This window comes from Pagrus pagrus (genome assembly GCF_965226575.1).
Source record: "Pagrus pagrus genome assembly, chromosome: 11".
Lineage (NCBI taxonomy): Eukaryota > Metazoa > Chordata > Actinopteri > Spariformes > Sparidae > Pagrus > Pagrus pagrus.
In genome coordinates this window covers 12,422,122-12,438,224 of record NC_140195.1, presented here as the reverse complement: position 1 = coordinate 12,438,224, position 16,103 = coordinate 12,422,122, and the positions used below count along the sequence as shown (strand labels likewise).

The 16,103-nt window shown below is 41.3% G+C and overlaps 2 protein-coding genes across 4 annotated transcripts; one reads left to right on the top strand and one right to left on the bottom strand.

Moving 5' to 3' along the window:
• Window positions 1–3,705: 3,705 nt before the first annotated feature.
• On the bottom strand, window positions 3,706–8,989 carry spata2 (spermatogenesis associated 2). 3 transcript variants are annotated; one of them, XM_084367102.1, is made up of 3 exons: window positions 8,966–8,989; window positions 6,093–6,927; window positions 3,706–5,062 (listed from the first exon to the last, which is right to left on the bottom strand). In XM_084367102.1, exons 2-3 carry the CDS (start codon window positions 6,435–6,437, stop codon window positions 3,707–3,709), a joined length of 1,701 nt encoding a protein of 566 aa, XP_084223228.1. In that variant the 5' UTR covers window positions 6,438–6,927; window positions 8,966–8,989; the 3' UTR covers window position 3,706. The 3 variants fall into 3 exon arrangements, with proteins under 3 accessions (XP_084223228.1, XP_084223226.1, XP_084223227.1); XM_084367100.1 differs by lacking the exon at window positions 8,966–8,989 and adding an exon at window positions 8,007–8,149; XM_084367101.1 differs by lacking the exon at window positions 8,966–8,989 and adding an exon at window positions 7,546–7,991.
• On the top strand, window positions 8,977–15,344 carry rnf114 (ring finger protein 114). Its single transcript, XM_084367103.1, has 6 exons — window positions 8,977–9,161; window positions 10,424–10,574; window positions 10,854–10,960; window positions 12,953–13,067; window positions 13,199–13,306; window positions 13,403–15,344. The coding sequence occupies exons 1-6, from the start codon at window positions 9,025–9,027 to the stop codon at window positions 13,466–13,468; spliced, it is 684 nt and encodes a 227-aa protein (XP_084223229.1). The 5' UTR covers window positions 8,977–9,024; the 3' UTR covers window positions 13,469–15,344.
• The last annotated feature ends 759 nt before the right edge of the window (window positions 15,345–16,103 follow it).

Genomic DNA, 16,103 nt, shown 5'->3' with positions numbered 1-16,103 from the left:
ATACCCAAGTTAGCTTGTGTTGATCCCTCAAAGAACCTTTAAGCTACATCCAAACGGTATCAGACGATCCCTTCTTTATGCTGTTCACATGAAAAAGACACACACACACAAAACACAGTTTTAAAGGGAGGGAATGAACAGAAGTGTGAGATCAGACATCACTCACACCAAACGTGTGTGTTTAGGTAATATCTGCAAGTAAAACAAAATATATATGAATTTGAATTCCAGGCAAAACATGGTTATTTTTACAGACATCACCCCTGTAAGCACATAGTATATACTGGAGTGGGCTTTCTGCATAATTCTGTTGGTATGTATGGTTGAGGAGGTTAATCCATACTTGTGTGTTTTTTAATTACTCTGAATTCTTTCCTTAGCTGTCATGGAACAAGCTATGCATTTAGTTCATGTGGCCCGGAAAAAAACATGTTGATGTTTAACCTACAGGCTGGTAAAACACAAAACAATGTAAATGTCACTGGATACTTCAAACTTAAAATACCCCACGATAAGACAGCTGAATGAGCTTAAGGCATTTAGAGGTTATTCCTGACAGAACAAAAAGGCTAAGGCAGCCTAAACGGTCTGTCGGCATAAACCAGACTGTTTTTATGAAATGTGATTTAAAATTAGCCCTGAGTGACTATTATTCTCTTGCATGACTCAAAGCCTAATCACTAGAAGTACACTCAAAATCTACAATACTCAGTGTAAACGTTAGCAGAGTTTATTTACACATGACGGCCCCGGCCCCGGCCCCGGCCCTTTGAAGTCTACCACTAAATGAGTTTAATGATATTTCAAAGCCGAATTGGTAGTGGCTTGCTTGAGGACACTCCGGCTTATCTAATGCACCAAATAACCGCACATCAAGGGCCTTAGAGAGGACTTTCAGGGTCTCCAAATATGCAAAATAACAGAGTGAGTCATCACAACAAAAAACTGGGAAAGTCATCTCTCTTGGAAGATTAGCCAATGAGCTAAGAGAGTGCCAGCAGAATCAAATCAAACAAGCAGACTTAAATGGCCGCACACTGGCTTCACTGTGCTGTACCAGCCCGGCTGCCAGAATAAAATGTTGCCAGTTAACGTTTCTGCAAACCAAAGATACGTTCAGATTTGTCTGTGTCATAGGCTACGTGCCTTTTTTCTACAAAATCTGTCATCACGTTAGCAGTTCGTGTTTATTACCTGACCTTCATGTCAGGAAGTTGAGGGGACATTGTGGTGACCAAAACTGTTTTTTGTGCCTAAACCTAGCTAGAACATAAGCAAAGCGTTGTCACAAGAAAGGTAAAGTTGCAACGTAAAGACGTGTAAAGTTTTAACTCTGTTTTGCAGAAACGTACTTTGCCAACATTTATTCAGGCAATTGGTTTGGCTGTACGGGGGGATGGACACAACAGCATGAATCACTGTAATAGTAGTAATAGTAAGTGCAACAGACATATGATAAACACTACCTTTGTCAAGCTATGACCCAGATTCCAAAATAAGTTGGGATGCTGTGTAAAACTTACATAAAACAAAATGTGACAATGAGCCAATCCTTTTAACATTCAATCAAAAACAGTACAAAGACTATAAATTTAAAGTTTTACCTTATCAACTTCCTTGATCTTTGTAAATATATGCTTAATCTGCATTTGATGCCAGCAAAATGTTTCGAACAAGTTGGGACAGGAGCAACAAAAAAGTGGGAAAGTTGTGGGGGAATGTTCATCAACACCTGTTTGGAATACCGCCGGTAAACAGGTTAATTGGTAACGGGTGAAAGAACGGCTCAGTTGTTCACAAGCAAGGACGGGGCAAGGTTCACCACTTTGTGAAACATGATTGTAAAAAGGATTTTACTACATGCGCTTGGGAACACTTTGTAAAACCGTTGTCAGTAAACATTCTGTTTCTATTTACCATTTACACAGCGTCCCAATGTTTTGAAATCAGGGTTGTAAAACATTAAATGTAATAACTCAAAGATGCATCGATCCAACTCAATGGTCATTTTTGAGCTGATTGTCTGTGGCGATCTTGTACTGAACAGAAACCTTTTACAAGTGGGAGTCTGTCTTTTGTCAGCGAGATGAAAAACAGACAATTTGCAGTACAATACGATCCAGTCACCAACACAAAACACAGGCTAAAAAAATGACCATAAAACTAAATCAGCACTTTTCTGACAGCTTCAACCAGATTTAACAGTTTAAGCTTCACAAAGGTAGTATGCGTCACAGGGCTGTTTCAATAAAATGTAGTGTTAGTGTTTTTGTGTCCACCCACAGAAAGTATAAACAGACAGAAAATCTTGCGCCCGTGATTATGTCAAGAAATAAATAACCTCTGCCAACATTTAAACCTGACTAAATCAGCTGACTGTAAGAGGAGATGTTTTCTGTTCGGCGAAAACACGAGTGTCAAATTAGAGAATAATAATGTGACTAATAAAGAATTCCTCAGGTCTTAAGGGCTAGTTTGAAACCACAATGTCAAACTGGGTGTATAAGCTGAAGCCATTTGAGGTAGACAGAAACCGTGTCAGAGTATACACTCTCAAACTGTCTAAAACCAATCAATAGGCTCACACACTGTCGAAGAACCATAATCATATGATCCGTGGACCAGCGTGAGACTTCCTGTGACTCCACCTGAGACTGACAGGGAACCACTGATCTGGTAAGGGGGTGCTCTACAACATCATGGATCGTGGTGGCTTAAGGAGTGTAATGGAAGGGGATGGGGGGGACTTGGAACTGACACAACTCAACAGGCTATTTACCAGAAAGAAGTCAACGCCACACATCTTCAAAGTCTCAAGTCAACAGCAGCATTTAAACCTCAATCATATAACCAGAAACATTTGAGGGTTAATTTACAAGGCATAATCTTTTAAATAGAATATATGGCATCTGACCATTGTCTCAATATTTCCCTTTGAGATATCTCCCACCCCCCCGCCCACAGACATAACTTTATACCCCAAAAATCCCAATGACAGACCTCATGCCCAGTTAACAGTCTCACATTGTTCTAGAGAATAGGATTAAAAATATATACTATTGACTTATTGACTTCCAGTGTATGTTTTCCCTACTATTTTTCAAGTTTAAAAAGTTCTCCTTTGTCACAATGCAAGCTCAGAGGTCTTTTCTACACACACACACACGCACACTCTCTCTCTCACACGCACACACTCACACATACATATATACTGTATATATATATTTATATATTAGAGGAATTTTTAGCTGAGAAGTTAGGCAAAGTACTAGTAGTAATGTTCATTTGGACGGAATTCATTCAAAATGAGAAGGAATTAAACTCTTTTCTCTCCAGTTTTTCCCTTTTGAGGAGGACAAAATTTGAGGAATTTGGGAAGCGCTACAACATCACATGACTACTCAAGAGCAGGTAGCAAGGTAAAAGTAACAAGAAATAGATAAAAGGCCTGAACTTGTACAAGGCAGAGAGATGGGCAGACGATATGGCTCTCTGTGGCATGTGCATTCCAGGGCCCTACTGACAGCAAGGGAAAATGTACAAAGTTCAAGAGCGGGTTAGAGAGAGCGCAAAGACCATCAGATAAAGGGGACGATAGTGAATGTGTTGTTTAAAACGGGAACAGAGCTAAAGCAATAGTGCAAGACTACGCGGCGGGTCGAGGGAGGGGACTAGAAGGGAGAAACAAATATTCTGTCTGCCTGATTCATCGGTACACCAGGTGAGATATGGTGCCAGATTTGAAGTTGAGCTGATGGTTGGGCACGAAGCTGTGCTGGGGATTCTTTCGCGTGCATATATCCTTTGCATACAAGCCCATGCACGAGTCACATGACACCTTAGAGCAGTTCACACAGGTGTGTGATGCACCTGGCTTGTTGCAAAACCCACATCGCGATCCCCCCAGGCTTAATCGCTCGCTGCTGCCCCCCTTTGGCGTTGTCAAGGCAACAGACTTGCTTGGAAACAGCTTAGTGGACATGAGGGGTTTCTCCACCATCTGGGGGTGAGGGTGGGGGTGAGAGTGTGAATGGGTCAGTGTGAGGGGGTGCGGATGGAGATGGGAGTGGGAGTGAGTGTTAGAGTAGACAGAGAGCTTTTCCTTCACAGGTATGTATCCATCGAGGGGTCGTGGGGATTTGGGGTGGTAGTCCTGGAGGCCACAGCAAGGGGAGGGGTCCACATCATGACAGGCAGAACAGAGGATCATGTCACACCTCTGGCAGGAGGCCATTGAGGAGCAGCCCAGCCCACACCCCTGACACTTCACACTACCATGACCTTTGAGCAGCCACCCATCCCTCGCATCCCGAGGCTCTCTGGATGGAGGTCGAGATGGGGTCTGCCTTCCTCCCGTCCCAGCACCACCCCTCTCCGTGTACAAGTCAATCTCATCCAAAGAGGACAGGTGGTAGGATGTGTAAGCATCAGCTGGGGGAGGTGACTGAATTGGGAAGAAATCCGCAATAGGACTATAGGAAGGTGGAGCTGCCACAGAGAAGAGAGATGCTGAGGTGCTGGGCCTGATTATCTCATCCTTCATATCCTCCTCAGCATCCACAAACAGAGGCTCCTTCCTCAGACTCAATGAGGCCTTCAAGACAGGCTTGCTAACTGCTGGGTGCCAGTGCCCGGCCCCATCTGTAACATCCACAGACTTAGACGGCCGGCTACCTCGCCTCAGGTGGTGGGCATGAGGCCTCTCTATATCCAGCGGCCGCACAGACAGCCGAGCCATGTCTGCCCCAAGGCTGTCGCGTCTGCGGAGTGCCTCGGCACAGCCAGCTGCATCATCTCTGCAACCTCTGCGGAGTTCCAGGGCCTCCAGCTCTGAGGCTGAACCACGGGCCAGAGCCACTACCTCTCCCAGAAGACGACACTCCGCCTGGGCCAGGAAGAGCTCGAACGCCAACTGGCGGAGATGATTTACGCCTCCTGGGTGCTCCTGCAAGTGGAACTGCGAGTCATGGTCACAGGCATAGCCGATGGTGCGCATCAGAGCCCGGAGTTCAGCATCAGAAATGGCAGACTGCAGATGGTACACGTATGGGCCGGTGAAGGTCTAGAAGAGAAATGGGTTAATCAGCATTAGTGTCAGTCATTTAAAAGAGTTTGACATGAGAGAACGGCCTAAAGATCTAATTGAATGCTATTTATTTAGTATCATATATTTAAAGTATAGGTTTGTTTTTCAACTGTGTTTAACAACATTACAAATTACAAAATGTAAAACTTGCAGCAGTGTTAGAAAATATTACATCACATACAGATGTTGTCTAAAGAATTAAAAAAACAAGGACAAGCAACTTAGGAGGGATTGCAGGTTTATAGTGGTTGGACAACTCATTTGCTTATATATTTTTACGTTGTGTGGTGTTATGATTAGACAACAAACTATAAACTAAATAAGACACTACTTATAAGGACTATTTGTATATATTAAACTGATATTGTAAGATGTACATGGTATGGGTTATGAGTCAATTGCTGATGTTACGGTGTTCCTCGTGGTGTTATTAGATAGATTAGATATTAGACCTCATCAAATATGGACACAAAGAGCTGACATTATATTAAAAACAGAAAAGGTTACTCGCAGCCTACACCATGAATCTGTAAAGATTCTGTATTCCTTCTGTACATGTCAGTCCTCAGAGATCATCACAGTCTTTGTGACCAGTGCACAGCTACTACAATAGAGGCACTTAGTGAAGATGTGCAAAAAGCTCTTGCTTCCACCTAGAGGTTGTAAAAGATATTTATGGTATAGTACCTCAAAAAACTAGCATGGAAAACAGCTGGAGGACCTTTGAAGGGAGAATTAAGATAACCTAGATCTTTTTGTCTGTGCATGTCATGTTCTTCTTTCAGATCAAAAAGTTGCACAACAGCTTTCTACAAATTAAATTAAATGAACAAAATGTCCTTTGCATGTCACAGTATCTTGTCATTTTGAAAGTGTCCATAGAGAGATTGAGAAACTTATACGGTGAATACATGGCTGTTTTATCAACATTTTAATAACTAAATATTTGGTTTATGGCAGTCTCAAGTATGATAATGTGACAACCCTTAGAGTAAACTCAATTCACCTTTATACATCTGAACTCCTTCTTCCAGGGGAAAAGCAAGAGGTTGGTGCAGATGGTTTCCAGTGTGTGGAAGGCTCTCTCCAGGCTCTTGATGTTCCCCCCTCTCTGGCAGCGGAGAGAATTCTCCACCACTTCATAAAAACGCACCATCCGGAATCGCTGTCCCGGATCTGGCTGGTAGGCCCCGAGCAGAGCTGTGGCTGTGGAGAGCAGGGCCTCGCTGTCCTTGTGTCTCCCTTTGTCCCCCTCTGGTGCAGTTCCAATCCATGCGTATTCCTCCTCCAGTCGCCTCTCCAGTGCCGTCACGTACCTCCGAAACAGGTCCTCTTTTAACTTGGCATCCATTATCGGCAGCGGACTATCAGTCGGCTGTTATACTTTTCTGAGAGAGCCTCACCCCTTTTAGCATACCCTGCACCAACATGCCACATTCAAGCACCATTTTTGGTCACCATAATTCACTGTACACACTGGCACACACTCAACGTTAATAACGTTTTGGAGAGGTGGCAGAGGGATGAGACTTTGTGTCCAATCAGCAGCACATCCCTTAAACAAGAGACGCAGTTGTCTGGTGCTTTCAATTGGCGTAGCTAGGCTGCAGCCTGTAGGGATGCCTTCTTACAGGCATTTCTGGTATTGGCTCAAAGCCTGACTTGTTTCCAGACAAACGGGCCTATGTCGTGCAAGATGAGGTCAGAAGGAGCCTTTTTCTTCACGCTCTGTTAACGCTGGGTTGTATCTACTCCATTCCTTTTCAATGTGTGCGGAGTTCAAGGTCACTCGTCTTGAAGACGCATTCTTGATCGTGCGGTTCTTCCGAGTTGTCTCCAAGCTGTAATGACACCAGATAGCTTTATAAAAAAATGAAATGTCTCATTATGGCACACACAAATAAAGAGGGAATCTTGGATTACATTTATTTCAATTGACTCAGTCAGCGTTAATACAATCCAAAAGAAAAGGCATTGTAAGAATCATCATTATAAGCATTTCTTAACATAATTCCTATGGCTCAGTTATGAGAGATGGTGTACAGGCATCACTATTTGAGAAACATGAGTGGGATGATGTGTGGATCCATCGTGTGGGCTATTTTATATCAGTCTCAGAGCCAATGGGTTGGACTGATTAGATTATTTGCATGATACACCCAACCAAGAGAAGGCTCGGGGGAATGACATCGTACATATTCAGGATCAGAACTCACTATTGACGGACATTTCTCCTTTTGTCTAGCGGAGTGTTTACGCCAATTAAAATGTGATCTGGCGATACTACATACGTGTGAACCATGTTAGCCTGCACTTAGCTTAAGATAGCTAAAATTAAGAAGGCAATATTAAACATACGGATATGGTTATGAATACGTGTGAGGCTAAATCTCATATGAGGCTTTATGAGGGTTTCTGCTCCTCGTTCACAGGCGAGTATGGCCAGCTATTCCAGTTACCTCACATATCAACCTTAGCGAGCATCCGTTTAGCGAGCTAGCAAGAAACATGCCTTAGCTAACAACATCACCATGCCTTACTATTGCGCATCAGCTGCAACAGAGGCAGTCCGTCACGACCAATGTTGATAATGAGGGACGCTCTAAATACGGCTTGTAGGCTACGCTATTTTTTTATGAATCTCGAAGCCGACAAAACCCGATGCTGTCACTGGCATGGCCCCTCGACTCAGTACAAGCTAAGCAGTGAACGCCCATTTCAGCGCAGCTGGCTAGCTAACAATTGCTGTAGCTAGCAGGGCGGTCCATCGCTAGATAGGAATCACTGGCGATTTTACAGTCAACTATCTACACGTATAGAGTCATTGTAGCACGTATCTTCTGCGACCAAGTCTAATTCAGCTTCAGCTAAAAGACCACACCGTTTTCTAACCAGAAACACCACCACCCGCACACCTTACCTTTAAACAAGTGCTAGCCGTGGCTAGCTACGCCTCCTCAGCTGTTGGAAATTCCCATAATCACAACGCGCATGCGCTCGCTTCTGACAGTTCATCAGCATCAGGAGCCCACGTGGAAAGAAGGAGCCGGAGCAGGAGGGGATGCAGAGCCCACCGACTACATCACTACCGTTCACAGTGAGTTGCGTTAATATACAGGTTTATTTTTAGAAAACTAAGTCCACAGAAAATAATTTGTCAAAGCTTCAATTAAACAATATAGTTTAATATACACTACTCAAAAGTAGTAAAGGGTATTAGGATAGTTTAGTGTTTCACTCTATTGTTTATTCTGTGACGTGTCTGAATTTTCATTTCGTGTTTTGTGAACATTTCAATGGTCAGCAAAAATAATGCAACACGTTTCATTTGACTTTTATCGCATATCCATGCACATGCACCCATATCCCGATATCCCTAACTAATTTAGAGAAGTGTAATATACAGTATTTTTCAGAATAAGCGCACAGTATGTTTCCAATATAGTTTAATATGCAAAGGGACAAAACCCCAATTAATTTAGATTTTAGATTTTTTTTTGTAATAAGTAAATGTTTCACTCATCCACCCCTTTGATTTTAAAATTATGTTTACAAGTTTTTAATACAAATAGTGTCAAAGCCATTTTTTTGAGATAGGATTAAGTTTATGTCATTTGTCATACATATTTGCTTGGACTGTCAGACAGAAGATATTTCCCTGGGCTCAGGGAATGTATCCTGGGCATTTTCCCTTTTGGCGTTTTATAGACATAATATTTTACAGATAACTTAAAATAAAAATGAGTGAAATAGATAAATATAAACCGAATAAATGTATAATAAGCAGCTGCAGCCCTGAATCATTTGTTTGACCTCTTGACAACTTCTCGTGTGTTGTACTTGGAGCCGTAACTCCGCCCTCGCGCATAAAAAACAGACCTGGTGACGTCGTTCCAGGAACGGTTGGTGGGGGACTGACGACTCAGTGAAGAAAAGAAATGGCGATGCTCGGAGGATTTAGCGCAGCACAGCACAAGAAAAACCTCTCCGAGGGCAGCGGCGACGTGTCAGAATTCGTCTGTCCAGTTTGTCTCGAAATCTTCGAGAGTCCCGTAACAACACAATGCGGCCATACGTGAGTATTATGCCTGTTTTGTCGATCGTCCTCCCCTCAACCCACGTCTACCACCAGCGATTCAATAGCAGGAGGCAAAAATAACACAAGGGAACGCTTGTTTCTGAACATGTCGGACCACCAGAGCTGCGAGGCATCGACCGTGCGTGTGCCTGCATTCGTTGTGACCTCTTAATTGTATATATTCACTTCAATATTTCGCAGAAGCGATGCCAGCTTGCTAAATCACTTTCAGTTTTGTTTACATCAAAGAGGAGGCCTCACCTGGGAGTTGTAGTTTAGACGGCTATTGCTCGGACTCGTCAAGCTAGTTAAAGGACTACAAGTCCCTGCGCCCTCTTGAGGTGGGGACTTTCCATCGGCTTTACAGGAAGCTCTGTACAGGAGCTTTACACGGATCTTAGGGAAAATGACAGCATCTGTTTTCTGATATTGTGCTTTCATGTCAGTCTATAAATAGTAGTAATACTTTCACTTCTTAACACCAGAGGCTAAATTTAAAATCTGATCACATTTTCAGAGGCTTGTTCCCCTACATTGTTCATTTAATGGCTGCAGCTAACAATGATTTCATCATCGATTAATCTGCAAAGTGGTCTCACGATTAATTAAGCTTTTAGTTTATAAAAAGTTAAAAACTTGTGTAAAGTGGCCATCGCAGTTTCTCAGAGCCCAGTGTCAAATATTGCTTTTGTCGAACAAACAGTCCAGAACCCAAACACTGTTTATTTACTACCATACATGACAAAGAAAAGCAGGAAGTCCATACATTTAAGAAGCTGAACCCAGCAAATGTTTGACTTTTTTTCCTTAAAAAAAATGACTAAAACGATTAATCAACTATCAAAATAGTGGGCAATCTAAGGTGCAGAGTGTCGGATTTGGGCAAATTTATGAGCGTCTGTTGGCAGAAATGGAATATAACATTCATGATTTTGCTTTCATTATTCAGTGAAACTAGAAATTGTTGCAAGTCTTTTATATCTAGAGAGGGAGTGGACCTCTTCCACAGAGTCTGCCATGTTTCCAGAGTAGCCCAGAATGGATAAACCAAACCCAGGCTGTAGAGAGTGCCTTTCCCATCTTCAGCGCCAGCGCAGGAGAGGGGTGATCAGTTGGAGGAAATCTAAAACCTCACTGTTAGATGCCAGTAAATCCTACACATTGGCCTTTTAATTTACTATTGATCGACTCATTTATTAACTAATGGTTGCAGCTTATTTCCTTGTTCCTCATCCCATTTTATGCCGGTCACTTTTCAGGTTCTGCCAGAGTTGTTTGCAGGAGTGTTTGCGTCCACAGAAGCCTGTTTGTGCTGTATGTCGGGCCGGGCTGGGCCACTGGACTAAAGCTGCTGATCTCGAAGCTGTTATCCAATCATCTGCGGCGTCTTGTAAGGGATGTGGAGCTCAGGTATGTTTAATGACAGTTTAAAAGCTTACTTCAGGTGTCTGAATGACCTGTGCTGGTTTGTTCTGATTTAGATTTGGGTCACTAGTTTGGCCACTACAACCCCTGGGGCTAAAGATACATTAACTACGTATACAGAAACTGAAACTGATACAGAGTCTAATCTTCAGTCTTAATATTCGGACAGTAGCAGACTTTAAAATGCAAACATTTGAGAAAAAATACTCTACATCATTGTATTTGTGCACTATAGTTACAGATGTTTATTTTCTCACTGTTCAGGTTGGCCTTTCCCAGATGAGAAGCCACACAGCTGCTTGTTCAAAATACCAGGAGTACATTGAGGAGGGAGTGAGGACCACTGCCCAGAGCCAACCTACCATCATCAGGTGAACTCCCTCATTCAATCATTCCCTGTTATTAATGTCATAAACCTTCAATAGTTTATACCATAATGAGCAGTAAAGTGAGACTGTGTCTTCACTAACAGATGCAGTGTTGAATAATAGTAACACATCTTCACATCTGTCAAAGATGAAGCATTGGGGTTTTGTTATATTTTTATATATGTAATGATTTATTTATTTATATTTGGACACAAAGCAGAGATGAATTTCTGAGGCCACTTGACTGTGTACTCTTTGTGTAGTGCATACATTTTATACTTAAAACTACAAATAAAGAAATGAACAGAAAGTAAATACTGTGTAGTGCACTAGGTAGGAAATAGGGAGTGATGTCTGTCACATCTAGGCCTGGGTTTGAAAAATAGAATTTCCCATTCAAATCAATCTTCATTTGAATGATCCGCCTTTTCCTGATACGTTTAACATGGCCTGGATGTAACACTTGCCAAGCACCATATGTAGGTAGATTTTCCATTTAGCAAGTAAATAATGAAACACGATCCACTACACTGTATCAAAACAGTCCTGTAATTAAAGAACAACAACTATACTATTACTTTGTACCATGTTTTAGTGTCATTCATGGACACAGTTATTTCCTCGACTGTCTGTGTCAGAGTTTCACACACACATAAGGCACAGGGACAAGGACCTCATGTTGCATTCAGGTTCACTTCACAAACTCTGAAATCCAAGTTCCACAAAGGATGTTTAAAACAGAGACAGACAGAAACAGTTTCATTTTCATTTTCTTATTTTCCTTTGTTGAACAAAGAGCCCTACATCTGTCATTACTTTCTTATCCTTTGACTACAGCTTTTTTTAAGAACCTATTTCACATCAAAGCACAATTTTAATTGTTCCTGAAATATCCCTAACTGGATGGATAATGAATGGAATTAAATAAATCTGAGATTGCGTTGAATTGGGACCTTGTGATTCAGAATTGAATCGGTTAGCAAAAGCAGTCACGGTCCCCATTCTAGTCACAACTCAGGACTTCACTGTTCTCCTCTACACACTTCTACATTTTTGATTTAGTGATGAGATTACAAAAACAAGTTTGACAGAATATCTGAAAGGGAATTCCTAGCATGTAACAACACAGGTTTACTGTTACAGTTAACTTATAATATGTATGGGACAGCATAATGTTCTTTTCACCACCATCACTGTATAGATTGTGGACATGAATGCCCTGCTGGATATACTTTTACAATCTAGTCCAATGTGGCCCAGGAAACACAAACCTTAATCCGGTTCTTTTAACAGCAACTTTATATGCTCCGTGTAAACCATCTGCATGGCTGCTCACTAGGTTTTACTTTCCAGTTGGTTTACCAAATCCCGTTTCCCCTTGTAAACAAAATACGTGCTGTTTTGTTTTCACCTCATCAATGAAATAACCTGAAATGTTTACAACAGATAGCACACAATTTCATTTACAGTGATGCTGAACAAATTACCTGTAGTTTAATTGTTCAAAACTACAACATTGAGATGCAAGATGTGAGAAGTAGAATTGCTTTTTATATTGTGACAATGTTTCATTATTTGGATGACTGCATGCTCTTTCTTTAGATGATAACAAACAAGAAAAGTTTGAAAAACAGTCACTTGTAATGTGGAAATGATGACTAATCAGGTAGTGGCCTTTTTATAATTCATTTCACCCAGTATCAATAATTGAATTAAGTGAGAAAATGGCATCTATGTGCTGTAAGGAAGCTTTTTAAAACTAGAAAGAATTGACTATTATCTTAAATAAAATTTCTGTGTAGATGAAGAAGGTCTTTTCTCATTTTATGATATAAATGTCACTTTGTATATTAATATCAAAACAAAACTCTGTTTCCATTTCTACCCACATTGCAAGATTCTTATCGCTGGGAAACAACCTCTTTGTTGAACAAAATGTGCAAATACAGAATCAGTGGTGTGACACTCATTCATATCATTGTTTCTGTCCCACAGTCCAGTGCCAAATCGCTACACCTTCACCTGCCCATACTGCAACTGCCAGAACCTCGATCAGGACGGCCTAGTTGAACATTGCACTTCCCATCATGCTCGAGACACACGCCAAGTGGTAGGAAATCCTCACACTACACTGTGACTCCAGAGTTGCTCTTTAAAAATAAGGTTCCACACATTGTTTGGATTAAGCTAGGGTTTATTTGTTCATAGATCCTTTATTAATCTCACTATTTTTATGTGCAGGTGTGCCCCATCTGTGCCTCAATGCCCTGGGGGGACCCTAACTACAGGAGTGCCGACTTTTTCCAGCACCTGAAGATCAGACACACCTTCTCATACGATACCTTTGTTGTGAGTTGAGGCCCTCGACACCATCTGGAGTTTTTTATTTGTAATGTTAACGATCAGTTGACTTACTGGTTCCGTCTCCACCCATGTCTTTTGCAGGATTACTCCACAGATGAGCACACGATGATCCAGGAGGCTCTACAGCGCTCTCTTTTGGACAACTGAAGTGTGAAGTACAATCCACCAGGAAGAGGAATGCAGTGCAGGGGAGATGGTGATGTGAAGTCTTGAGAAGACAGAACAACACACTGTATCAACATTCATGGTGATACTGTATAACTAAGGGTAATCACTTTAACAGGGAATTGGTCTTGTTGCTATAAATCTATAGGTTTATTATTCCGAAAATTAAATCACGCAATATGGTTAAAAAAATCATATTGTACCGTCTGATTTAGGAGTGATTCTGTGTTTCTGGTGTGATAATCTCCTATCTTCCCCCAGTTGAGTCTGTAGACTTGATAGTTTGTTGATTATCTATTAAACTATGTTTGTTAAAGCAGTTTGTTCATTAATGACATGGTGTCATATAGCCAAAAACTTCCAAAGTTGTAATTAAATTCCCCTGTTGTCAATACTTGATGTTATAAGAGGGTTCGACCACTAGGTGGCTAACTATTGCCAGCAGACGACAAACTTCACTCGGTGATGTCGTCAAGTAATCTGAACAATAATATATAATAATCTACTCAAGAGTGACTCTGCATGTTCTCTCTCAAAAGAGGAGAGGTAGATTTTTTTTGTTTTTATGTTTGAGTTTATTAGCAGATGGAAGCTCTGTCTTTTTTTATGCTGTTTCTGGGAAAAGTTTGTGTGAGAGAGCGTGTGTGTTCATTCTGTTTTCAGAGATCTACTGGAACGAATAAATAATATGAGGGTCGAACAAAGCCAGAGAGGGCTGTTTGCTTTATTGTAATGTTTCTCCCTTATGTCTTTGTGCCTGCTGGTAGATCTTGTTTCTGACTTCCAAAACTCATAGGGCTAATAGTTCATCCAGTGAACCAAAAGATGCAAGTAGGAGACCATCAGTGTGTCATAAATCGGTCAGTTCTGTGGGTTTTTTGAGTGTGTGTGTTTTTTTTGTTTCTTTTTTCATTTTGGTGAGCATTTATTTGCATGTTCACGGCCACGGGGGGGCAGTAGAGTTCCACCGTTCTCTGGCCATCCATGATCGGCCCTCACCATCCTCCTGGCTCTGTTGCAAGACATAATTCAACACAGATTTCATTCTATAAATGTGCTTTACTCAATGCGTTGTTCAAATGCAGCACAGAAAAATGTCACTGATCTTTAAGAAACCAAGGTTTTATTGGGGTTATTTGTTGTAGTTTTAACAGAATAACCACAGCTTTGCTTTTAGACGGTTGATGACGAACAGGACTTAAGATTTTCAATGTAATGTACTGTACTGTGTATATTTCATGCCCGGTGTCTTGGATGCTTCATCACAAAAGAAAAAAAAAAAATCCACTTTGTTTTGCTGGCTTTCATATTTTTGGTAACATCACTGCCAACAGTTCTGAAAAAAAATATATATATCAACACAGTTATTATTTGTATGCTTCCATAACTGAAAGCATGTGGAGTATTGAGAAAATTCAGTTGGACTTTGCTTGATTTTTACTGGATGTTTTTATTTTAATTCTTCAAATGTGAATTGTGTCTCTTATTTTACGTCTGTGTTGTTTTCCATGGACTTGTAATTGTCAGAAATCAAACACATTACATTAGTGCAAGACTTCGCACACAGTTGCATTGCATTTGTCTTCTACCAACAGGTAAATAAAACTTAATACACCCAGATCAAGTAGCTCTAGAGCAGAACCTTAATGCCTTTTCACGTAGTCTTTGGTGCCACTTAGCCCTAGATGTTCGTCTTTTCTCTCCAATAAAATGTGTAATAATTTTGTATATGTATCTCATGTATAATGACCTTTTTTTTTTTTCTTTCTCAATATATCTCTCATTCTCTTTTGTCAGCCCTGCTGTTAGTGGGTGCTAAATCCTGATAAATTAAAGCTCTTTAATTATTTAAACCCTGGCCCCAGAAATCAGGCGCAGTGATTTATACCTGTGTGTATGAGACGTGTGGGGGAAGAAACAACACTCGCTGCTTTGATGGATGACCATAGTGAGCGATGTGTGTGTGTGTGTGTGTGTGTGTGTGTGTGAGGGAGTGCAGTTAAAAGCAAGGAAATGTGCAGGGTGCATCAATCCAAACTCAGGATTTGCTCAGTTGTCATAATCAGGGAGGGGAAAAGAAAGAAAGTAATTGTGGGATTCATTAAATAACCTTTCTACAAACCTTTGTTCATATATTAGATGTCGGGGCAGTCCCACCATATCACACTAACAATGATCTTGCACTGTGTTTTTTGCTTTGTATTGCCTCTGTGTTAAGTTTATGATGAAACTTAGGCCCTTCGGTGTACATTGTCCACAGGGAGAGAAACCCTCTCATCTCTATTCTTTCCTTTGTGTGCCTCTTGTATCTGTAATTACTGTAGCTAAATGATATTACTGTTTCTCACCTACCTCTATAGAGAATCTCACCCACCAAACTTCTTGATGTAGTCCCCCCTTTCTTTTCTTTTTTTTTTATTCTATTCCCCCCCCTCCCTTCCCCGACCAGGTTTTTGCTCCTGGCAGATCGAGGAGAGACGTTAGCTGTGAGAGAACTAACGAGATACTCGAGCGCTTCTGGGCAGGAAGGAAGTCGAGCCGAAAAACATGGCAGGGAGAAGTCTTTCTTGTCTGTTTGGTGGCGGAGCTAAAAAGGGAGAGGGGGGCCAAGGTGGGG

Coding starts and splice junctions, on each gene's coding strand:
- spata2 (XM_084367102.1), bottom strand. CDS start 6,437: ATGGATGCCAAGTTAAAAGAGGACCTGTTTCGGAGGTACGTGACGGCA. Junction 5,063..6,092: donor AGGAGTTCAGATGTATAAAG/GTGAATTGAGTT, acceptor TTTCTCTTCTAG/ACCTTCACCGGCCCATACGT.
- rnf114 (XM_084367103.1), top strand. CDS start 9,025: ATGGCGATGCTCGGAGGATTTAGCGCAGCACAGCACAAGAAAAACCTC. Junction 10,961..12,952: donor AGCCAACCTACCATCATCAG/GTGAACTCCCTC, acceptor TCTGTCCCACAG/TCCAGTGCCAAATCGCTACA. Junction 13,307..13,402: donor TCTCATACGATACCTTTGTT/GTGAGTTGAGGC, acceptor TGTCTTTTGCAG/GATTACTCCACAGATGAGCA.